This window comes from Ostrea edulis, chromosome 10 (genome assembly GCF_947568905.1).
Source record: "Ostrea edulis chromosome 10, xbOstEdul1.1, whole genome shotgun sequence".
Classification (NCBI taxonomy): Eukaryota; Metazoa; Mollusca; class Bivalvia; order Ostreida; family Ostreidae; genus Ostrea; species Ostrea edulis.
The window spans coordinates 47,714,841-47,742,350 of NC_079173.1; the positions used below are offsets into that span (position 1 = coordinate 47,714,841).

The 27,510-nt window shown below is 35.6% G+C and overlaps 1 protein-coding gene across 1 annotated transcript in view; it reads right to left on the bottom strand.

Moving 5' to 3' along the window:
* Positions 1-2,046: 2,046 nt before the first annotated feature.
* The window catches only part of LOC130050824 (uncharacterized), a 56,328-nt gene continuing 30,864 nt past the window's right edge, over positions 2,047-27,510 (bottom strand). The window contains exons 4-8 of the mRNA XM_056151599.1: positions 24,264-27,026; positions 22,201-22,261; positions 15,503-17,312; positions 2,995-3,142; positions 2,047-2,711 (exon numbers count right to left, since the gene is read on the bottom strand). Coding sequence (XP_056007574.1) covers positions 2,997-3,142; positions 15,503-17,279 — 1,923 coding nt within the window. The 5' untranslated portion in view covers positions 17,280-17,312; positions 22,201-22,261; positions 24,264-27,026 and the 3' untranslated portion in view covers positions 2,047-2,711; positions 2,995-2,996. The remainder of the gene's footprint in view (positions 2,712-2,994; positions 3,143-15,502; positions 17,313-22,200; positions 22,262-24,263; positions 27,027-27,510) is intronic.

The following is a 27,510-nucleotide window of genomic DNA, read 5'->3' on the forward strand; positions in this document are numbered from 1 at the left end:
AGGGTGAATGATGGAAGATGTAGCGTTACTAAGATGACAAGATATCAACTATTTCCATATTAATTAACTAGTATAATCCAATAAATTCACAATTTTAAGTCTTTTTGTCACATATTATATTCTGATTTAGGAATGTATCTATTTTTCTTTTCGCAATATAAGTAATGTTAGCACGGAACTCTATCAAGTCCATTCTGCAGTTTGATCATACCTTCTCATTCAATAACTTTTTTAAATAAAAATGTCTGTCTAAATTTTGAATGGCAAGAGATAGGGCTATCATATATCATATGCACATTTCTTGCGACAAGACATTTCTTTTTGGTCCAAGTTTCAAAACTTTTGACATTAACCCTTGGAGAAAACCTAACTTAAGACAATATCCAGTGGCGGATTTAAGGCTGAAGCGCAGCCCTCCACCTAAAATTTTCAAATTTAAAGTATATCGTGATGTCTTGTTTAGAAAAATGTACTTAACGATATAAGATATGGAATTCTCGCCACGTTGTGAGGCAGTTATGTTCATTTAAGAGTTCATTGCTATCTCTGTGCTTTATATATAAAATACTTCGAATGCAATGTGTATCATGTATGATCCTCTTAAAATGTACGTTAAATAAGTGTATTCCATTTCCATTCTCCATCACCGTGTAGCGTGTGACAACGTGGCGAAAATTCCATCGTCATCGAAACTTGCCTAGATGGTCGAGCGGTCTAGAGCGTTCGTTACACGCTGCTATGAAATTTGGTTCCGCAGGTCGTGAGTTCAACCCTGGGTAGGGGCGGAAGTGGGTATCCAGATAAAGTGAAATTTTCAGTGCTTCACACACACACACACACACACACACACACATATATATATATACAAACATGTAAACCCAACTAAATAATATATATATGTATATATATATATATATATCCAATGATGGCTAAGTACACATGATCCACATCTAATAAATAACACTTAGCGCTTTCGCCGTGTAGTTTGGCTCTTCAGGGTGTAACAAGCTGAACAAAAAGACGTCTCAACTACAATGCGATAACTTAGTACATTGTGCTCTTTTTGTTATGTGTACTTAGTCATCGATGGATATATTTTTTTCTACTTATTCCCGATATTATGGACATTTTGTGCAATTTTACTATATATATATATATATATATATATATATATATATATATAATCCCGTGTGGATCCGGGTTAGAAAAGGTCCTCAGTACCCCTTTGTTTATCGTAAGAGGCGACTAAATGGGGCGGTCCTTCGGATGAGACCACAAGAACCGAGGTCCCGTGTCGCAGCAGATGTGATATGATAAAGATCCCTCCCTGTTCAAAGGCCACAAGTGCCGAAATGGGTCTAAATTGAGCAGTCATTCATCAGCAATGATGGCATCACGTCTCCATTTGAGTAAAAAATATTGAACGGGACGTTAAACAATACCTTGACCTCAAGAAAACAGCAGCGTAATGTAATATTTTTCATGAACATAATGATTTTTATAGAAATTGAAAAATCTCAGCAGTGCCAACGTGACTCAGGTGAACGATGTGGCCCATGGACATATTGTGATATAGTATGCTACGGTTCCATCATCTCTCATATTAACGACCTATTAACCAAAAAACCGATGTGTTGATAAAAGTTCTTTCTTAATTGTCCTAAAATAAAGTTTCAACACATAGCATTTGACCTAATTTTTTTATCACAGTTTCATCCTGAAAACTTATATATATTTTCTTTATTTTTCGGCCAAATGTAATGTTTTTGTGGAATGATATATTTCAGTGCATTACATCATAATATAAAAGTTCAACGCTTTTTAAAAAATTCAAAATGAGGGAATAGCATTTTTTGTCATTAAAAAACTAAGAACTGTTTGATTCACGGATAAGTTGTTTATCATGCGGGGATGTGATTTCACAATTTTCATGTTTTTTTTTAAAAAAAAAATAATCAAAATTGTCATTCAAATAAGGAATAATTAGAGAACGAGAGAGAGTGTGAGTTATAATCTCTGGTCATGAATTTACAAACTACACAAAAATTCTATGAAAATACATGATTTAATATTTCTTAAAAATAACCATATATCACATCGAGCTGAAATGAAAATGTAATCAATGTCCACCATCACTACATGAGGAAATGTAATCAATGTCCACCATCACTAGATGAGGAAATGTAATCAATGTCCACCATCACTAGATGAGGAAATGTAATCAGTGTCCACCATCACTAGATGAGGAAATGTAATCAGTGTCCACCATCACTAGATGAGGAAATGTAATCAGTGTCCACCATCACTAGATGAGGAAATGTAATCAGTGTCCACCATCACTAGATGAGGAAATGTAATCAGTGTCCACCATCACTAGATGAGGAAATGTAATCAGTGTCCACCATCACTAGATGAGGAAATGTAATCAATGTCCACCATCACTAGATGAGGAAATGTAATCAGTGTCCACCATCACTTGATGAGGAAATGTAATCAATGTCCACCATCACTACTTGAGGAAATGTAATTAATGTCCGCCATCACTAGATGAGGAAATGTAATCAATGTCCATCATCACTACTTGAGGAAATGTAATGAGCGTCCACCATCAGTGTAGATGAGGAAATGTAGGCAATGTCTGCCATCCCTTGATCAGGAAATGTAGACCAGATTCATTGGCTGAAGGAAGGGTAATGGTAATCGTAAGTCATCTGTAAAACATGAAATAACATCATTGAGTCATTTCTGTAAATTTGCGAAGAAACACTTTTCTCAAGAGGTAATATTTACATTGTATATATATATATATAGATAGATAGATAGATAGATAGATAGATATACAAGAGTTAAAAATGTTGCGTTTCATTAAGCGTAAAAACAAACTAAAATTTGAAGTTTATGTTTTGTTCGTTTTCATATTAAAATTTTGATACGATCTTAAAGCCATATTTCACTTTAAGATTATGTGACACCACTGGGAAAATTAATTCTTACATCTACACCAAGATACACCGCTGGCAACATGTTTTAGGATCAGCTTCTCCCCTGGCGTCCTCTTCATTAGAGTCAGATTCTTCTCTGGCGTCCTCGTTATCAGAGTCAGATTCTTCTTTGGAGTCCTCGTCCACACTGTCTGGATAGTCTAAAGGTATCAAAACACAGAAGGTAATCAATCAATCACAAATCCTACATCAAAATCCAACTCGGTCATCCAAGTATCAATACTTCAAAAGAAAACTGATCACTAGCAATCTTATTGAATTTTCTCTATAACTGAGGCGGAGGTTAAACATAATCCTGTAGAAGTGGGCCCGGCCTACCACGGACAACATCAATTCTGTATTGATAATTGTAATGTAATTAACGATTGATCAATTGTAGAAGTGGGCCCAACCTACCACGGGCAACATCAATTCTATATTGATAATTGTAATGTAATTAACGATTGATCAATTATTCAAATTCAATCATGTAATCACATTCATCACACATTACATGACATGACAGGATTCAAGGTCATAAGCCTATGGGTCACATTGCTCACTTGATCAGACAGTAGCTTTTTCTTCTTGATTTATAACAAAAAATCATTACTGTGCATCAATTCATATTGGTCATGTAGGAGTTTAATTCAATTCACATCCACACTACTGTAGTATAATAATTGTATAGTGAGAAGATTTATTTTGTAGCACATGACATATTCTCCTGGGGCCAGTGTACCCACTTATTGCATTAGAAATACACAGTGTTTACATACATATCACTAGCTGTACATGAATCTTAACAATGTATTCTAGTTGACCTTTGCCCTTTGCAATCAAAATTTTTTAGTGACAACAATTGGGATGACAATGTATCTAACTGGAAAATTCAGAAATAATCATCGTTGAACCAAGGGCATTATATTAAATCAAACGTCAAAAATGTTGATTGCATGCGTAATTAGTTATATCAAGTTTTATCTTCATATTCACAAAATACACCAAAACCAACAACACCCAACATCCAAAGTGTCGGATCGAATAGTAGGTCAAATGAATAAGGATATAAAATGCACAAAAATGACCAACAGCACGAACAACAGTGAATTGTCAAATTATCGGGTATACCTCTCCCTTTCTCAGGACGATAGAATTTCTACATAAAAATGAAAACTAAATAGAAAAGCAAATTAACACTTAAAGTAAACCACAAAAGCTGATAACAAACAAAACGTCTCCATGTTGAAATTAAGTCGTAACTCACTATCCCTGTAATATAAGTATACAATCTTCTTTGGAACATTGCTTCCCGATTTCACAACAATCCGAAAATCTAAATGACTTTAACTAAAGAACATTGTCTACAGTTGACATCAGCCTCCAAACCTAAAAAAAAAAAAATGCTAACAAAAGTCAGATTTTGATCTGGTGAAGAACAAGAAGCCCATGGGCAACATGGCTTACCGGACTCACATTGACTCATATTTAAAGATTTTTTCCTATATATGCATGTAAAACTTTGATCCCTATTGTGTAGGGCTGTCATAGATCCAAAAAATTTGAGGTCGGGTCGGTTCTAAATTTTTAAATTCAGATTCGGATATATCGGTTTCGGTTTACATAACTTGTTTTAACACAATAATTACTCGGGAACGTGGACTGGGTTTAGACTCGACAACCATGGTACTCGACACAGCATTGTCATTTCTCGTTTCCATTCCATGTTTTCAATGTTTTGTCATTGACGATGTCGGTTCGAACCTGTGGCGTATTTTCAATGCGTTTGACATATCTTACATACTGTCATTGTTTATAGTTCTGTCCAAAATGCCACCATCTGACCATTGGTCAAAATATAGCCACCTTTAGGATTTTGACGACATTTCGTTTCAACGGATTTCTAATATTGATTCTATTTTAAAAAGCAAACCCGAACCGAAATACAAAAAAATGGAACCCAACCCAACCCAAACAACACAACCCGCACGGTTTTTGGTTATTTTGGGTACCCGTTGCAGCCCTACTATTGTGGCCCCAACCTACTCCCACGGCCATGATTTTTTTTCCAAAATTGAATCTGGACTATGTCAGGAAGCTTTCACGTGAATGTAAACTTTTCTGGCCCAGTGATTTTTCAGAAGAAGATTTTTAATGATTTTCCCTACACACATATATAAAAATATATATATATGTAAATCAACTTTGATCCCATATTGTCGCCACAGTTTACCCTCAGGGCCATAATTTCAACAAATTTCAATCTGCACTATGTTACTAAAAAGGAAGTATTGATGTAAATTTCCACTCTCTTGGTCTAGTAGTTTTTGAGAAGATTTTTAAAGATTTTTACTATTTATTTCTATGTAAAACTTTGACGACCCCCCCCCCCCCCCCTTGTGGTCCCATCCTGCCCTGGGGACCATGCTTTTTACAAACTCAAATCTGCCCAAGGTCAGGAAGCTTTCATATAAATTTCTACTTTCCTGTGTCCCAGTAGTTTTTGAGAAGATTTTTAAATATTTTTCCAAAATATTTGCATGTAAAATTTTGATCCCATATTGTGGCCCCATCCAACCTTCCAGGGTCCATAATTTTAACAAACTTGAATCTGCACTATGCCAGGAAGCATTCTAGTAAATATCAGCTTTTCTGGCTCTTGAGAAGATTTTAAATGGCCCCACCTTATTTCTGCATTTTTGTGATTATCTCCCCTTTGAAAAGGACATGGCCCTTCATTTGAACAAACCTAAAAGCCCTTCACACAAGGATGCTTTTGGCCAAGTTTGCTTGAAATTGGCCCAGTGGCTCTGAAAAAAAAATCCAAAATGTATAAAGTTTAAACAGACGGACAGGCAGACAAACGACGGACAACAGGTGATCAGAAAAGTTCACGAGAGTTTTCAGCTAAGGTGAGCTAAAAACCTAACTGCAAACTTATTCCCTTCATTTCCACATGTTTGGATCCCATTTACCCAAGGCTGTTTTCTGTACTAAGTTTGATTGAAACCCAGTGGTTCTGGAGACGAGGTTGAAAATGTGTAAAGTTTAGAGACAGACTGATATATGACAGAGAACAGGTGATCACTTTTTTGTGAAGTTTGAATGATAATCTACTAATTAATTTTACTTGGCCTTACAGAGAACGGGTGATCAGAAAACCTCACTTAAGTTCATGTGAACTAACAAGAGGCCCACAGGTCTTAACAGTTACCTGAATATTAAAACCCAAACGTAACCAATACATGCGCGGTTTGGCACGCGCCTTCGTGTACCCCCAGATAAGTATGGGGAGCAAACTATAAGAAGTTTGAGAGAAGCCATTTGATATCCAATCCATATAATTTCGTTGCTTACCATTCCTTAGCTGCTGTTAGAACAAGAAAGACGTCAGGTGAGACTTTAACTTTCATTATAAATACTATGATGTTGTTTTAAAAAAGTAATGTGTGTGGTATATAAAGCAGAATAATAAATCGTACAATGGGCCGGCATGTCTCGGTTAAAAAAAACAAGAGGCCCAGGGGCCTTATAGGTCACCTGAGTATTATGTAACAACCTTCTAATGTTTGAATTAGGTTTGTGTTTAAATATAAGAATTTTACTTTTGGATGGAAGAAACATTGAATAGCTATGTGGTCAGCCCCGCCTTTGCACCAGAACCCCTGACCCAGGGGCCATAAATTTCAGTTTTGAAAGAAGCATCCTTGATCATCATTATCATACTATTAGTTTGTTTACTTAATACCCAGCAGCAGAGGAGAAGATTTTCAAAGAAATAAAATGCATTTTCACTATATGATCAATAGGGCCCCACCCTAATACCAGAACCCCTGACCCAGGGGCCATAAATTTCACAATTTTGAAAGAAGCATCCTTGCTCATCATAATCATGCTATTGGTTTGTCTACTTAATACCCAAGGACAGAGAAGAAGATTTTCAAAGAAATAATGCATTTTCACTATATGACTTATAGAGCCCCACCCTAGCACCAGAACCCCTGATCCAGGGGCCATGAATTTCACAATTTTTAACAAGAGGTACTGTGAGCAATGCTCACTAAGAATACCCCCCGCTTACCCCAATCTCCCAAAGGGTGTTGGTAATAGATATAAACTACCTCTTTTCTGAGTGTTGCTTCTTCGATCTCCAGTGCGCATGACCTTTGACCTTTTGACCCCAAAGTCGATAGGGAACATCTTCATCCCATGGGTAGTCCATATGTATGATATGGTGACTGTAGGTGGAAAGGATAACGCTTTAGAGCCCGGAAACCATATTGCTACTTCAATGTCCAGTGCACTTGACCATTGACCTTTTGACCCCAAAATCTATAGGGATCATCTTCATCCCATTAGTAGTCCATATATATGATATGGTGACTGTAGGTGGAAAGGATAACGCTTTAGAGCCCGGAAACCATATTGCTACTTCAATGTCCAGTGCGCTTGACCTTTGACCTTTTGACCCCAAAATCGATAGGGAACATCTTCATCCCATGGGTAGTCCATATGTTTGATATGGTGACTGTAGGTGGAAAGGATAACGCTTTAGAGCCCGGAAACCAGATTGCTACTTCAATGTCCAGTGCGCTTGACCTTTGACCTTTTGATCCTAAAATCGATAGGGAACATCTTCATCCTATGGGTAGTCCATATGTATGATATGGTGACGGTAGGTGGAAAGGATAATGCTTTAGAGCCCGGAAACCATTGCGTCTACAGACGGACAACTCGATTCCAGTATACCCCCCCACAACTTGTTGCGGGGGGTATAAAGAGGCATCCTTGCTCATCATTACCATGCTATTAGTTTGTCTACTTAATACCCAGAGACAGAGAAGATTTTCAAAGAATTTCTACATTTTCACTATATGACCAATAGAGCCCCACCCTAACACAAGAACCCCTGCCCCAGGGGCCATGAATTTCACAATTTTGGTAGAGGGCTCAATGCTCATTATAATTATGCCCACAGTTTGGCTTCTTAATGTCCAGGAGTAAAGAAGAAGATTTTTTAAAATTACACTGATTTTGATGGTTTTTGCCCCACCCCTCAGGCCCCAAGGGGGCAGGGACCACGAATTTCACAATTTTTGTTCCCCTTCACCCACAGATGCTATATGCCAAAATTGGTTGAAATTGGTTCAGGGGTTTCAGAGAAGAAGCTGAAAATGTTCAAATGTTAACGCACGACGAACGACGATGGACAAAAACAGATAGCAATAGGTCAATAGGTGGAAAGGATAATGCTTTAGAGCCCTAAAAATGGGCTGAAACGTCTGGACCGAAGTGATGATCTATAAAAACCAAAGAAATTGATCCATGAATGTTGTTATTTTTAACGTTTGGGCCGAAATGTCACTGGGCCGAAGTGTCAATTTACTATAATGTGGAAACACAATAAGGGTGATGTTGGCAAAATGAACAAGATGTGTTTGTGAAACACAAATGCCCCCAATAATGGCCAATTCCGAAGATGGCCAAGGTCACCAGGGCAAATATCTTGGTACCAGTAGAAAGATATTGTCAAAAGAAACGTAATAAGGGTGATGTTGGCAAAATGAAAAATATGGGTCGAAGTGTCTCATACTAGTGAAAAATGATCTTTATATACTCCCAAAGGCTACATGAAATCTAGAAAAAAAAAATCCTACTCTGAATATCTAAGCTAAATTTTAACATTCAGCAAAAGTATAAAACAAGATGTGTTCTTACAACTTCAATGCCCTCATCAGTGCATACACTGATGAAATGCTTCACACAATATAATAGGCATAATAAGATTATAATATTGAAATGTAATTATGACTAATTTGGACCCATCCTAGAATAAAAACCCTGGGTTGTGAAATTCACCATTTGTTGTTCATCTTTTTTCTGCTATTCCTTAGTATGCAGATTTTATACAGTTTTATACAGTATCAGCAAACTTACATATATAAACACTATAATACTAAGATTGTACCCACCCTGGGGTCAAAACCCTTACCCCGGGGATCATGAAATTGACAATTTTGGTAGAAGCCTTCCTGCTTTACATCTTAATGCATTTAGTTTTACTTAAACATGTGCCGTTCTAGAAAAAGAGGACAGTTTTTGTCCTGCCCTCAAGGCCCCAGGAGTGTAGAAATCTTGAATTTTACAATTTATGTCTCACTTTTTCCAAAGTTGCTTCATACGAAATTTTGAGGGGAAAATTTTTTAGGTGTGCGGTAGTACCGGTATACCGGTATTTTTCTGGTACCGGTATGTACCACGGTACACGAGGCGAAATCCCGATATATTCAAGTCTGATAACTCTTAACAAAAATATATAAATTGAAACAAGAAAAAATAATTAAAAGAAATTTGTGTACGCAGTGACTCACATTATTTACATCGTTCCCTCGTGGTGATGTAATGAAAGGCAAGTCTAATAACTGTACACAATCAGTAAAACATACGAAGTATAAAACGCAATGATTTGATTATTAATGATATGAAAAGAAATCAAAATTAAAGAAAAAAAAAAAATGATAGAAAACATTTCATTAAGTAATTATTTTAATATATACGGTAGATTATAGAAATTGTTTTTATGTTAATTGGTTTATGTGGGTCGAATACCATTTCCGCCTATTAGGCAAACCCCAAGTTAAAAAAATAATATAAAATGGCAGATGCAGATTTGTGCATTCGAAACCACCGTTCTTCGAGCGAGTACAAATTCCTGCCAATTCTGAACGGCGAGTTAATGTGTTTGAGGTGCAAAAATGTAGGAATTGTGGTCGAAGAACAAGAACACATTCGTGCGCACATGTTCTCGTTATTGTCTTTAGAGAAAAGGACAGGCATATCCTACATGTAGAAGTTCTCGTCATTCGCGACTCTAAGAACTTGACTTTGAGATCGTGTCAAATAAATTCCACAGGTTTCCCCCTATTAATTATTTTGATTGTCGTCCCAGTCAGTAGTCTAGTCACAGTCGATTCTATTCATGATACAGAGACACTGCTATATTGTATGCACGATATACTTTTATGTTTGTATTAAACTTTTGTTCTGTTAACTGGTTTCAAAATAGATTTAAATAGGATAGTTTCCTTATTATTTATATTTGAATAAATTAAATGCAATTTACAATCAATAAACTAATAACTGCTCATTATATACAATAAATCACAACTAAAATCCACTAAAATTGAATCATAAAACTAAAAGATTAAATCTGCGGTATACCATGGTATGTACCGCGGTATTTTGCAAATACCACAGTATACCGCGGTACATTTAGTTTCTGCAGTACCCAACTCTAAAAAAATTGGAATTATAGTTATCAAGAGAAAGTTAAAAATTAGTCAATTTTTATACAGTGAAAATCACTGGAAAAATGTTTAAGTCCAATTATAATACAAAATTAATACATATAAATTCAAAGATTTGGATTAAAAATGACTAAAAAAAAAAAAAACAATTATAATACATTGAAAAATCACTGAATTTTTTAAAGTCCAATCATAATACAAAATTAATACATATACATTGAAAGATTTGGATTAAAAATTACTAAGTTTTAAAAAAGGAATACAATTTTAATACAGGACATGTTCCATGAAAAATGCTTGTATTGACTCCCATTGGGAATGTCTTTTCAAAGTGCCAAACTATGGTAATTTTTTGTGGTAACTAAAAATATTAACACTCAGGATCAAGAAAATGTAAAAAATAAAATTATAAAAGTATTCTTTCACTTTTAATTTCATTTTTTAAAAAACGGTTGCTAACATCACATTTTTATGACGGAACACTTGACGGAAAATGACATTAGCAATTAATAAATCTTCTGTTTACTAAACAAGTTATGAAATTATTCAACTACATGGCTCTCTTAATGAAAGGTTTAAATGTAATCTATATACATTACATCGAGACCAATGTTTGTTGTGCTTTAATAATGACCCAGAATCTTTTATTTTCTGTCAATGCTAATGTCAGTTCTTGACGGAACTTTTTTATGCTAATGTTATTGTTTGACGGAACAAAACCTTGTGGAACTTTTTCGCAGTGATGTAAATCATGATAGACTATAAATATTTTCCCATGACGAGTTTTTATTGCAATAAAATAGTCTTTGAATTCATAAACCGGTAGTTTGACGTACGATTTAGTACAAATAGAACGATTTCTTATGCTAACGTCACATGTTGCTAACGTCAGCAATTTTGACAGAAAGTCTATCGCTTGAAGTTTTACACAAGTCTAGATACTTCATTCACTCAACATGCCATGCAATTGGAAAATCCCATTACAACGCCCCTTGCAGGGAGAGTTGTAATAATAACAAAGAACCACAACTCTTACAAGGGTTTGGTAAAGAAGTGTGCTAATGTCACATTGTGCCGAGTAGAATTTGACAGAATAATGTTAGACCAAATATCAATGTAATTTCTTCAGTCAGATATTTTGTTTAAAGAAGATAAAATCTGTTCCACAATTAGATTATGACTTTTAATACTTAATTCCAGAAAAATAATCAAAGCAAATTGTTTTGCAGTACATCTCTATGTACATATGTCCATTAGTGCTAACGTCAGTATGTTTGACAGAACGAAAGTTACAAAAACTGTTTACTTTGAATTTACTTTTGTATAATTTGTTTTCATAAATAGTTTGCAATTTTTTTTTATAAAGATTAAGTAAAAGTACATACATTTTATGTTACATTTTTTTCACCCCTTGTTTTCTTATATAAGTTGAAATAAAGTATTTGAGAAGTTGGGTACCACTTCTCACGGGAGTTAATTCTGTCAATTTTTCTCATATTTTGAACATTCATATACCAAAATAATTTTAACAATTTATGTGTGGCAAAATATTTTTGATTTTATAATTAACTCTAGTCCATTCAAGTTTGTAATTAACAACATTCTTTACTTTTTAAGCATATTTATCTTTAAATACGGAGGGGAAAAAATTGACGGACATTTATGCTAATTTGGTGGAATTTGTCACAGTGAAAATGACTAAGTTTAATTTTGATACAAAAATAATATGCTTGAAAAAAAAAAAAAAAAAAAAAAATTAAGTCCCTAAAAATACAAAAATAATATATTGAAAATAATCTAAGTCCAAAATGATACAAAAATAATACCCTTTAAAAAATCAAAGTCAGAATTTAATGCAAAAATGAGTTACCCATTCTTTAAATTTTTTTTTGTGATACAAAAATAATATATTTTTTCTGTATTAATTCAAAAAAGTACAAAAATGACTGTATTAATAATATATTAAAAATTTACTTTCATGTATTATTTTTCAATATGGAGTCTATTGTTCACACATTTAATACCTGACAATATTGGCCCCACCCTGATACTAAAACCCCTACCCCTGGATAATCAAATTTACAATAATAGTAAAGGACTACTTGTTATTTTTAGCTATTCAATTAGTTTTAATTTAGTATCAATGGCACTAAAGAAGATGTTATTTAAGTGTTTTGCACATAAGCACTATATAGTAAGTTTGGCCCCACCATGCGGTCAGAACCGCTGGCCTACCCTGGGAATCATGAAATTTACAACTTTGGCAGAAGCCTTCCTGCTCTAGTTTCCCATGCATTTAGTTTTTTGTAGACATGTGCAGTTCTTAAGAAGATTTTTGAAAATTTGTCAACTTTGGGTAGTTTTTGCCCTACTCCAAGGCTCCAGGGGTGATGGAGTCATGAGATTTACAATTTATGTCCCCCTTGTCCCAAAGCTGCTTCATACCAAATTTATAAAAGAATTGGACTGGTAGTTATCAAGAAGTTAAAAATGTTCAATCGTTAACGAATGACGGACGACACATGACGGCGGACGACAACCATTTGCAAAAAGTCACCTGACTTAACTCAGGTGACCTAATAAAGTGAGTCACTACGTACACAAATTTCTTTAATTATTTTTTGTTTTATATATATATTTTTTTATTTTAATTCAATTTTATGTTTTTGTTTATAGCTATAAGATTTTAATATATAGGGATAGTTTAACTCCTGTACCACAGTACATTCTGACACCAGAAAAATACTGGTACACCGGTATACCGATAATACTGTGCACCCGCTAAAAATTGTATTATTCAATGAATCATATAGTGAAAATTAGCACTGCACTGCAGAAATAATTTTGAACCTTGGGTGTGTAATATATATACTTGATTACACAATTTCTAATGTAAGTGGCACAAATCTTTCATAAATCTACATTTAAAGTCACATAAACACTTTCATTTTGAAAGTGTTTTTGGAGGGGAGACATTCATCAAAATATGTGAATTCACTCATTAATGAGATTTGTAAGCTATAGAACCCCTAAAATCATGGGACCTATTCAACACAGAGACTGGGTGTAATGTACATGTTAAATGTCAAACAGTACACAATGTAGATTTTGTCCACACCTGCTGCAGAAATTAACGCCATTCCAGGGAAATACACAACATTTTACAGAAATACACAACATTTTACAGAAACACACAACATTTTACAGAAATATACAACATGTCACAAGCCAGAGCTGTGTTGATATCACTGATATTTACATTCTTGACAGCTGTGAAAAATAATCATTTTTTTCATTCTTAAATTCATAAATTTAGCTGAAGAAAACAAAGAATTCTGAAATTTATCAGGGAGCACAATTAAAAGTAACTCTGATTATAACTCACACTATGAATAAAACTAAACACTAAATTTAATTATAACTCACCCTGTAATTAAAACTAAGCACAACCTATAATTATAATGCATTGTAATTAAAACTGAACATTAATTACCACTATTTATATCCTGCACTGTAATTAAAACTAATCACTACTTCTAATTATAACCCACACTGTAATTAACACTAAACACTACCTTTAATTATAGCCCACACTGTAATTAAAACTAAACACTACCTTTATCTATAACCCACACTGTAATTAAAACTAAACACTACCTCTAATCATAACCCACACCGTAATTAAAACTCAACATTCTCTATAAATTTATAACCCAGACTGTAATTAGTACTAAACATTACCGCTAATTATAACCCACACTGTAATTAAACCTAAACACTACCTCTATTTATAACCTATACTGTAATTAAAACTAAACACTGCCTCTAATTATAACCCACACTGTTATTAAAACTAAACACTACCTTTAATTATAACCCTAACTGTAATTAAAACTAAACACTACCTCTAATTATAACTCACACTGTAATTAAAACTAAACACTACCATGACTACCTCTATAAATTTATAACCCAGACTATAACTAAAATTAAACACTACCTCTATTTATAACCCACACTGTAATTAAAATTAAACACTTCCTCAAATCATAACTCACACTGTAATTAAACCTAAACACTATCTCTAATTATAACCCACACTGTAATTAAAACTATACACTACCTTTATTTATAGCCCACACTGTAATTAAAACTAAATACTACCTCTAATTATAACCCACACTGATTAATCATGTTTTTTTGTGAATTCTAAAAACGTTGAACTTTCAATAAATTTGAAATCACAATACTTTTCTCAAATCAATAACATCAAAACGTATGACTTTTCAATACTTTACACGACCATTTCTCGCGATAAATTAAAAACTAATTACATACGTATATATACATAAACACACACATACATATATACACACACATATATATATATTTAAATCATACACTATATTACTTTTAAGAAAATTAATATATAAGACATATAGATATACATTCATATACATAAATTTGATATTTATAATACTATAACAAATATATATAAATATGGTAGAGATATTTTTCAATCATGTTAATGCAAACTAAACACTAACTCTATAATTACAACACACACTGTAATTAACACTAAACTTTACCTCTAATTATAACACAAACTGTAATTATAAAAATAAACACTACCTCTAATTATAACCCACACTGTAATTAAAACTAAACATTACCTCTAATTATAGCCCACACTGTAATTAAAACTTAACACTACCTCTATTTATAACCCACACTGTAATTAAAACTAAACACTACCTCTAATTATAACCCACACTGTAATTAAAACTAAACACTACCTTTAATTATAACCCACACTGTAATTATAAAACTAAACACTACCTCTATTTATAACCCACACTGTAATTAAAACTAAACATTATCTCTAATTATAACCCACACTGTAATTATAAAACTAAACACTACCTCTAATTATAACCCACACTGTAATTAAAACTAAACACTACCTTTATTTATAACCCACATTGTAATTAAAACTAAACACTACCTCTAATTATAACCCACACTGTAATTAAAACTAAACACTATCTCTAATGATAACCCACACTGTAATTAAAACTAAACACTACCTCTAATTATAACCCACACTGTAATTAAAACTAAACAATGCATCTAATCATATCCCACACTGTAATTAACATGTGTTTTTATATTGACTGATATAGTACAATAAACTACAGTACTACTAGTACTTACCAGTCAGAGAGTACCTCCTCTGTAGATATCTATATACAGACACTGTGTTGGTGTCCCATGATCCGACCCAGAGAAGGTGAGTTTTATCATCATAGTTCAGGCTGTATGGTATGTTTATCCCGTGTTGTGTCAGTAACAGAGACAGGAAGTGACCGTCCTTGTCAATCATCTGTACTGTGTAATAATCACACACCAGGATGTGTGACAGCGCGTCTGTACAGATTCCTAGTGGTCGTAGTGATGATCCTGATGGAGGTTCTGTGTAGGAGAATCGATGTCTGCCCCCGCGCTCTGTCACCACTACAGCACCACGTTTAGAATTAATGTAGTCAGACACAATGATATCACCGTTATTGTTCTCTGTGATATAGAGAGGCTGACTATACAGTGTGTGACCTGTGTTGTCGTGTTCTATGGTCAGGATGTGTTGACCACTACTGTTGTACCGGGTTACCTTGCCTGTCTTTGTATCAGTGTTATACATCGCCACCATCAGATCTCCAGTGGACGGGGAGCAGCACACACACACTGGATACCATGGTGATGTTCTCTGTATCAGTCTGGTGACTGTTTTATTGTCTGTAGACAGTTTGTTGATGTTACGTTTCCTGTCTATATAAATCAGTTCACCAGAACTGTTCACTGTGTGTACTCCTCTAAACAATGGTGTTATATCTGTCACACGGTGTATAGTGTCTCCTGTTGTGTCTGTCAAGATGAGATTGTTAAAATCAGAGACCCAGACCCGGTCTGACATCACACGAGATATGTGAAACACACCGTGACTAACACCTGTCACACAGACAGACGTGTGTAATACAGGTGTGGACATCAGTTTCACACACTCGTCTATTCCTACTTGTCGTTTTCCTGTTGTCATTTGGATTTCTGTGATGACACTCAATAACTGACTAGGACTATTCTTTATCTGGGGGACACGACTGGTCTTTATAAACAAGAGGAATTGTACCGCTCTGTTTGCTGATTGTTCATATCTGTCTTCATAGTTCTGTAGGTGAACAAGTTGTCTGTTCATTTTTCTCTTCTGTTGTTGTATTCTATCAATCAATAAACCTCGGTATCTTGTTTTAACATCACATACCACAGTGTCAATCAGATCCTTCAGTCTCTGGGCTTTTGTTGACATCTGTGATTGACGGTGACAGATTTGTGGGGGACAAGTTTGGATATCAGTTTGGATTCCTGTCAGGAGAACACGACAGTTATAGAGAGTCTCACTTCTGATGTTGTCAATGATTTCTCTGTGTTGTTGTCGCTTTGTTTGATAGGCTGTTCTAAGATCCACCAGCGCGTGTGTTCTGTGGTCTGTACAGCACTTACACACGGAATAGTTACACTGATCACAGAACATTCTGTATTTTCTCTTTGGATGTCTGACACAGGTCTCTCGTAAAGGGAAACAATTAAACTTCTCACGGTAAATCACAACATCATGGTGTTTGGTATGTAGATCAATGACATGTTTCTCTTTACACTGTAAACACAGATCACGTTTACATGTGTTACAGTAGAACTCAGTGTCCCCCTGACATTGAGAACACTGTCGTAGTTTACACTGTGTGGTAAAACTCCTCTCAGTATGACGAGTTATATAGAACACTACATTGTGATATTTGGTGTTATTTTCTGTAACACGTTTCTTTTTACACTGTAAACACAGATCACGTTTACATGTGTTACAGTAAAATTCAGTGTCCCTCTGACATTGAGAACATTGTCGTACTTTTAGCTGAGTACTGAGTCCTAGTGTGTCCATGATGTGGAGGGTCGGGGTCTTTAGGAATACAATCTGAAATTAAACACACAGTATAAAGCTAGAGAAACTGGAAAGTAGCAATCATTGAATTTACATTCATTTTTACATAATACATATTACAAGAGTTACATCATTTTGGATATAAACATTCCCATCATGTAATTAATACATTTAAATAGATCTACATAATTTACTGAATAATTTTAATTGACCCCTTTTCTGCATAAACAAGAGGCACCATGACACACATCGCTCACCTGAGTCACCCTGGCCCTGCTGTTGTTAAGCGGTTATGATTTTTTTTCTAAGCTTTTTTTATCATATAGTCGACCCAAACTTAGCCCCAAAGGATCATGACAAAACCAACTTGAATTCACACAACATGGGGATGCCTCGATACCAATACAAAAATAATGTGATAATATGACTTTGTTATTGTGGAGAAAGTCAAGGTCACAAAGTCAGATATCATTCTTTGAAATGAAACGTCTTTCCATACGATATCTACAAGTATGTAGAAAATAAGAAAGCTTTATCTTAACTGATATTAGGAAATATTGAGTAGGTTAGGTTTTCTTAACAATAAGTTTTTCTCTAAGGTCTTGTCAAAGGATATCTACATGTATATAGAAAACAAGCATGATTTTTTTCTGAGAAACGTCAGGAAACATTTGAGTTTTCTGAAAAGGAGACCAATCTCTAAGGTCAAGGTCACAAACAAACTCTGCCATAAAAAGGTCTTGTCACAAAGAATGGAAATATGAAAAATGGGGGTCTTATAACTCACTATTCAAAAGTTAAATTAGAATTATGCAAAGACCTATATCCAGGACAAAAAACAATGCCCCCCCCCCTCCCCCACACAGGGAAATGGGAACATTGAATCAACACAACTTGGGAGCATTTGCATTTAGATGGATTTAATGTGGCTCTGTTCCTCTTGAAAAAATTCCTTTAAATTAAGTGTCTGCATATTCTCATATAAAACGTTTATCTCCTATCGTGGTCCCACCCTACCATTAGGGCCCCTGACTTGAACAAACTTGAATTTGAACTGCGTGTAAATAATTGCATATTAACATGACTAATCATTACCCTTCTGTTGGTGAGATGAATATTCTCAAAAAAAATTCCCTATCAACACTTATGTCACACTTTGATCCCCTTTTGTCTCCCCACAATACTTTGGGGTAGGGGAGCACCTGGGACTGATTTGAACCAACCTGCATTTTCACTACGTAGGGATGCTTGAAAATCAATATGACTAATCATGGAGCTGTTTTTCTTGAGAATAACAATTTTATATATTCTCCCTTTATATCTGCACGTAATACTTCAATCCTTAATTGTAGCCCCACAATACCCCTTAAAACTTGATTAATCCAGTGTACCCCACAATACCCCTTAAAACATGACTAATCAAGTGTAGCCCCGAAATACCCTTAAAACATGACTAATCCAGTGTACCCCAAAATACCCCTTAAAACAAGGCTAATCCAGTGTAGTCCCACAATACCCTTAAAACATGACTAATCCAGTGTAGTCCCAAAATACCCCTTAAAACATGACTAACCCAGTATAGCCCCACAATACCACTTAAAACAAGGCTAATCCAGTGTAGCCCAACAATACCCTTAAAACATGACTAACCCAGTGTACCCCATTAAATCCCTTAAAACAAGGGTAACCAAGTGTAGCCCAACAATATCCCTTAAAACTTGGCTAACCCAGTGTAAACCCACAATACTCTTTAAAACATGACAAACTCAGTGTAGCCTCACAATACCCCTTAAAACATTATTAACCAAGTGTGCACCCACAATACCCCTTAAAACATTATTAATCCAGTGTAGTCCAAAAATACCCCTTAAAACATGACTGACCCAGTGTAGCCCCAGAATACCCCTTAAAACATGACTAAAACAGTGTATCCCACATTACCCTTTAAAACATGACTATTCCAGTGTAGCCCCACAATACCCCTTAAAACATGACTAACCCAGTGTAGTCCCACCATACCCTTTATGACATGGTCAACTCAGTGTAGCCCCACAATACCCCTTAAAGCATGACTAACTCAGTGTAGCTCCACAATCCCCTATAGAAGATGACCAACCCAGTGTACCCCCACAATACCCCTTAAAACATGACTAACCTACTATACACCACAATACCCCTTAAAACATGACTTATCCAGTGTAGCGCCGCAATACCCCTTAAAACATGATTAAACCAGTGTACCCCCACAAATTCCCTTAAAACAAGGGAAACCAAGTGTAGCCCGGCAATATCCCTTAAAACTTGGCTAACCCAGTGTAACCCCAAAATACCCCTTAAACATGACAAACCCAGTGTAGCCCCACAATACCCCCTTAAAACATTACTAACCCAGTGTAACCCCACAATACCCCTTAAAACATCGACTATTGCAGTGTAGTCCCTAAATACCGCTTAAAACATGACTAACGCAGTGTAGTCCAACAATACCCTTTAAAACATGGTCAACTCAGTGTAGCCCCACAATACCCCTTAAAACATGACCTATCCAGTGTAGCCCCACAATACCCCATAGAAGATGACAAACCCAGTGTACCCCCAAAATACCTCTTAAAACATTACTAACGCAGTATAGCCCCACAATACCACTTAAAACATGACTAATCCAGTGTACTCCCACCATACCCTTTAAAACATGGCCAACTCAGTGTAGCCCCACAATACCCCTTAAAACATGACCAATCCAGTGTACCCCCACAATACCCCATAGAAGATGACCAACCCAGTGTACCCCCAAAATACCGCTTAAAACATGACTAACCCAGTGTAGTCCAACAATAACCTTTAAAATATGGCCAACTCAGTGTAACTGCACAACACCCCTTAAAAGATGACCAATCAAGTGTAGCCCCGCAATACCCCTTAAAACATGACTAACCCAGTGTAGCCCCACAATACCCTTAAAACATCGACTATTGCAGTGTAGTCCCAAAATATCGCTTAAAACATGACCAATCCAGTGTAGCCCCTCAATACCCCATAGAAGATGACCAACCCAGTGTACCCCCAAAATACCCCTTAAAACATGACTAACCCAGTATAGCCCCACAATACCCCTTAAAACATGACTTATCCAGTGTAACCCCGCAATACCCCTTAAAACATGACTAACCCAGTGTACCCCCACAAAATCCCTTAAGACAAGGGTAACCAAGTGTAGCCCAACAATACCCTTTAAAACATCGACTATTGCAGTGTAGTCCCACAATACCCTTTAAAACATGGCCAACTCAGTGTAGTCCCACAACACCCCTTAAAACATGACTAATCCAGTGTAGCCCCACAATACCCTTAAAACATGACCAACTTAGTGTACCCCCACAATACCCCTTAAAACATTACTAACCCAGTGTAGCCCCACAATATCCCTTAAAACATGACTAACCCAGTGTAGCCCGAAAATACCCCTAAAAACATGACTAACTCAGTGTAGCCCCACAATAACCCTTAAACATGACTAATCCAGCGTAGCCCCACAATACCCCTTAAAACATGACTAATCCAGTGTAGCCCCAACAACACCCTTTAAAACATGACTAATCCAGTGTAGCCCCACAATACCCCTTAAAACATGACTAACCAAGTGCAGTCCCACAATACCCCTTAAAACATGACTAATCCAGTGTAGCCCCAACAACACCCTTTAAAACATGACTAATCCAGTGTAGCCCCACAATACCCCTTAAAACATGACTAACCAAGTGTAGTCCCACAATACCTCTTAAAACACGACTAATCCAGTGTAGTCCCACAATAGCCCTTAAAACATGACTAACCCAGTGTAGCCCCACAATACCCCTTAAAACATGACAAAGCCAGTGTAGCCCCACAATACCCCTTAAAACATGACTAACCCAGTGTGCCCTCACAATACCCCTTAAAACAAGCCTAACCCAGTGTTGCCCCACAATGGTTTAAACAAAATAAAATCTGCTTGATTTCATAAAGCCTTCATGTAAATTTCTACTTTTCTGGGCAAGTGGCTCTTGAAAACAAGGTTATTAAAGATTGTTCCCTTCCTACCTATACATTTTTATGTAAAACTATGATCCCTATTGTGGCCCTATTCTTATCCCCTTTGATTTGAATAAACTTGAATCTACACAATGTCATGGATATTTCATGCAAATTTAAACTCTTATGGCCCAGTGGTTCTAAAAGGAAATTTTTTACAATGAACTTAACCTATCTTTGCCTTTTGTTAATTATCTCCCCTTTGAAATGGACATGGTCCTTAATGTATATTTCCTTCTTCCAAGGATGCTTTATGACAAGTTTATATGAAATTGGCTTCGTGATTCCAAAGAAGTAAAAAATATTAAAATTTTAGGGCTGGATGGACAGGCAGCACGCAGATAGACAAATAACAGACAAAACGTGATCAGAAAAGATCAATGAGCAATCAGCTCAGATGAGCTAAAATAACTTTCATTTTTGAAAATACATGAGGGTATGAACTGCAACACTTCACGTCAGCATATACCATTCATAAAACACTGTAGAATGCTTCATGAAGAATGCTGATGTGAAATATCGCAATTCATACCTTCGTGTAACATCAAAATGAAAATTATATCTTAAAGTGACTCGTCAGCTTACAGCAATGGAACTGAAACAACAATGCACTAAGACTACCCTTACACAACCATGTATGCTATTAGCAAATTTGACTCTGATTTTACCCCTTTATGTGTGATAGGAACATTACCCCTTTATGTGTGATAGGAACATTACCACTTTATGTGTGATAGGAACATTACCACTTTATGTGTGATAGGAACATTACCCCTTTATGTGTGATAGGAACATTACCACTTCATGTGTGATAGGAACATTACCACTTTATGTGTGATAGGAACATTACCACTTTGACGTCGACTTCCTTTTCTCAGTTCTGCAAGACCTCATGAAAGTCCAGTATGAACCTGTCAAAAATCAAGAAATCACAATATCAACGTGGTGATAAATTCTCATTAATCTTATTGAAACAGTTTCTTAGAAAAAACTATAACTACTGATATATCAATCTATTAAAGTTCAACATTTAGGTTACTGACCGATGGACAGAAACAGTCACCTGAGTATCGCACAGGAAATCCTTAAATGTCTGTTGCAAGTGTTGTACATTGATGGTTCAATGATTGCAATTTTCAATCTTGAGGAACAGAAGGATTTCAAATATGTTGACTGATCATTAAATGTTATTATTACAAGTTGTCTCCCTGATGCAGATTAATAGGGAAGGACAGAAGATGGACATGTAGACAGACAGACATGGCGATTTTTATATAATTTTGTTTACAGGTGCTATACACTAACAACTACAATATGTTTTCTATTTGCTCGGGTGTAGAGGAGAATATTTCTAAGAATTCTGTAAGTAATGATGGCTAATTGCTCTTTATAGGTAATCAAAGCTAGTTGTGCACTATTAGTAGTTAGGGCTAGTTGATCGCTATAGGTAACTATAATGACTAGCTGCATGTTATATGTAATGATGGCTATTTGCTCGCTTTAGGTAATGATGTGTAATTGCTCGCTATATATAATTATGGTTTATTGCTCACTACAGGTAATGGTGGATAGTTACTTGTTAGGAGTAATTATGGCTAATTGCTTGCTGTAAGTAATGATTGCAAATTGCTCGCTAAAGGTATTGATAGCTGATTGCTTACTATAGGTAATGATGGCTATTTGCTCGCTATATGTAATTATGTCTTGTTACTCACTATTGGTAATTAACGCTTTGTTGCTTGCTATAGGTAAAGATGGCTAGTTGCTTGCTATAGGTAATTATAATGGCTAGTTGCTTCCTCTAAGTAATGATGGCGAGTTGCTTGCTATATGTAATTGTGGCTTGTTGCTTGTTATAGGTAATTATAATGGCTAGTTGCTCGTTATAGGTAATGATGGCTAGTTGTTCGTTATAGGTAATGATGGCTAGTTGCCCGCTATAGGTAATTATAATGGCTAGTTGCTCGTTATAGGTAATGACGGCAAGTTGTTTGTTTTAGGTAATTACAATGGTTAGTTGTTTTCTTTAGTTAATTATAACTAGATGCTCGTTATGAGTAATTACATATGTATAACTAATAGTTCGCTAAAGGTGATCAGGGCTAGTTGCTTGCTATAGGTATAGATATATTGATATAACTAAAAGTTATTATGCAAGCAGTTTGTCCTATTGAAGTTCAGGAGTAAGGATCTTTTTAAAAAATGCTTTTTCAACAAGTTTATTTTTCAGTCAGTGTTATCGCATTACACAAGTTTTAAATTATATCAACCATTTGACGGTTTCTGTCCAAAAGTAAAGAACACTAAGGTATTTTGATAGACGATTTCCAGATCCCAAGGGTTATCAACTCACAGTTATGGTAAAGGACTCATATATTGTTTATAATGTGTACATATCATAATCATGCTAAATAGTTTGACTCTTTGGTGTCAAGGAGGAAGATTTTTCAAGATTTCATCAACTGCAATGGTTTTCTCCACACATTTCAGGCTTTATGGATATCATAATTATGCATTTAGTTTTTATCCCCCATCTGTGGGAGTAGAGAAGATGATTTTTCATATATAGTCTCATAAAGAATATTTGGCCCCATGCATCCATGAGGCCCCAGTAGTGGCAAGGTCATAAATTTTACAGTCAATTATTTATTTTCCTTTGATCCTAAAGATGTTCCACACCAAAAATGGTAACATTTAGCACTGTAGTTTTCAAGAAGAAGTTAAAATGTAAATTTGATAACGGACGACACACGACGACGGACGATGATCAATGTTATTAGGTCACCTGAAAGACTCAGATGACCTAAAACTCTTGATTAAAAAAGCAAACTTCAGCTGGGCTTTTAGTTTGATTTGAGGATAAACCTATACTAAACAATATCAGTTCCTATCTATCAATGTTACTATTGTTACCACCACATGTTTTCCATTCTTCTCTCCTTGTGATGCTGCTATATCTAGCTGTTATCTTGTGATGCTGATAAATCTAACTGCTATCACCTGTGGAAAAACTATAGTATTGAATTCATCTATGCAGTGATATGGCAACTGTAGGATATTTAAAACAAGAGGCCCATGAGCCACATTGCTCACCCGAGTCACCTTAACCCATATTTAAAGATTTTCCAGTCTCAGAATTTAACCGATAGACCGCGGCTATGCCAAATGAGGTTGTACCATGTCATGTGCAAATAAGATATCCCGAATTGTCTATGCCAAATTCCAAGAAACAAAGAAATAATTATGCTACGTGTGTGATAATGCACTTAAAACAAGAGGTACTGTGAGCAATGCTCACTAAGAATACCCCCCGCTTACCCCAATCTCCCAAAGGGTGTTGGTAATAGGTATAAACTACCTCTTTTCTGAGTGTAAAAAACAAATGGCATGACAAACCAAACCATATTGTTACTTCGATGTCCAGTGCGTGTGACCTTTGACCTTTTGACCCCAAAATCGATAGGGAACATCTTCATCCCATGGGTAGTCCATATGTATGATATGGTGACTGTAGGTGGAAAGGATAACGCTTTAGAGCCCGGAAACCATATTGCTACTTCGATGTCCAGTGCGCTTGACCTTTGACCTTTTGACCCCAAAATCGATAGGGAACATCTTCATCCCATGGGTAGTCCATATGTATGATATGGTGACGGTAGGTGGAAAGGATAATGCTTTAGAGTCCGGAAACCATTGTGTCTACAGACGGACGGACGGACAGACGGACGGACGGACGGACAGACAGACGGACAACCTGATTCCAGTATACCCCCCCCCCCCCCACAACTTGTTGCGGGGGGTATAATAAATATTTTCCCTTACAATCGTCAAAATCTATTTTGGGACGTGGATTGTGCTCCCATTGATTTTAAAATATACGACTTAAGTGTGTAAGTGGTTTGAAGATTATGACGTGTTCTAGACAAATTGTTCAGCGTATGATTCGTATGTCTTTAAATGTCGATGCTTTTTTTTTTATCTGCATTGATGAATTTTATTCGGATCGATTTTTAAATTGAAATTTTCCCTAACAATATAACAAGAGTTGTCCTTTCTTCTTTATTTCGCAACTATTCAAATATTGCAAGAATGTTAAAAGAAAATAATATACTTCTTACTTAGCAAATATAATTTGAGGTGAACGTCAACAAATGACGTGTAAATGGTTCTGCAGTTAAAATATTCTGAAGGCACGTAAAGCCCGGTATTAAACCAAATGGTGTCAAACAAACAAAAAAATCAGAACAAGAAAAACGCAAGCTATATGAAAAAGAAGAAAAAGAAAACGTGAATTCAAACCACAATGGCTGAACAGACGAGTATGGTTGAATTTTGAGGGGAGAGAAATGTGGTGCACTCCCTGCAAGGAGTTTTGGTCAGGTGTATGCCAAATGCTATAGGTTTATGCCGCATCAAAAAGACATAAACCTACTATTTATGCCATTTAAAAAGTGAAATTCTCAGAATGATTTCCCCTACATAATTATTCGAATGTAAAACTTTAATCCCTATTGTGGCTCCCACCTAAACCCACCCCAGCCCCAGGGAGATTTTGAATCAGTACTATGTCAGAAAGCTTACATGTAAATGTAAACTTTTCTGGTCCAGTGTATATTTGTATGCAAAACTTTGATCCCCTGCAGTGGAGGGGGGGGGGGGGGTGGGGGTGGTGGTGGCAGCTAGAAGAAAAGTCTATTTTCACTGCTTACATCACTAAAAGAAATGTTTTGGCAACTTTTTTTGCTCAGTGGTTCTTGAGAAGATTTGCCCATTTTCCCCCATGTAAATCGTTGTTCCCATATTGTGGCCCCACCCTACACCCCGGGGCCATGATTTTAACAAACTTCAATCTGCACTATGTCAGGAAACTTTCATGTAAACATAAACATATCTGGTACGGTGGTTCTTCATCAGATCTTCAAAAATATCTGGATTATATTTGTAGGTGAAACTTTTACCCCCTATTGCGGCCCCATCCAACCCCTTGGGGCTATGATTTTAACAAATTTTAATCTGCATTATATCAGAAACCTTTGATGTAAATCTGTACTTTTCTGGCCAGTGCCTCTTCAGAAGACATTAAAAAATTTCCCTATATATTTGCATGTATTTTTTTATCCCGTTTTGTGCACCATGCTATCCCTGGGGAGGGTGGGGGGAGGCACACATTTAACAAATTTTAATATGTCAATAGGCTTTCATATGAATTTTATTTCTTCAGGCCCAGTGGTTCTTGAGAAGATTTTAAAATTACCCCATCATATTTTTGCATTTTTGAAGGGGCACGGCCCTTCATTTTAAAAATTTGAATCCCCTTCACCCAAAGGTGCTGTGCCAAGTTTGGTTGAAATTTACCCAGTGGTTCTGGAAAAGACGATGGACAATGGACAAATTTTGTTCAGAAAAACTCGCCATCGACTCAGGTGAGCTAAACAAGCAATAAAGAATTTAACATTTGTACACCTTTGGAGGAAAATGAATGAATTTACAATAACATAGGGTTATCAGTAATAAAATTGAATGTCAAAGAGAACATTGCTTAAGCTATGAATTCTGGTGTATCTTATCTGAAATCTCGATATGCATGAAGTGATAGAACTGATACATTGTACCACCATATAACAATGGCTTCCGTTCTTCCTTCTCTGTGATGTCAATTCATCCAAGTCTTCTCACCTGTAGGAAAACAAGTTAAGCTATAGAGAGTTCTTCTGATACATTTTGTGTAGAGATAATATAGAGAACTCTCCTGATATATTTTGTGTAGAGATAATATAGAGAATTTTTCCGATAGATTTTGTGTAGAATATAGAAAATTCTTCCGATACAGTTTGTGTAGAGATAATATAGAGAATTCTTCTGATACAGTTTGTGTAGAGATAATATAGAAAATTATTCTGATACATTTTGTAGATAGATAAAATAGAGAATTCTTTCGATACATTTTATATAGTGATAATATAGAGAATTATTCTGATACATTTTGTATAGAGATAATATAGAGAATTCTTCCGATACATTTTGTGTAGAGATAATATAGAGAATTCTTCTGATACATTTTGTATAGAGATAATATAGAGAATTATTCTGATACAGTTTGTGTAAAAATAATATAGAAAATTATTCTGATACATTTTGTAGATAGATAATATAGAGAATT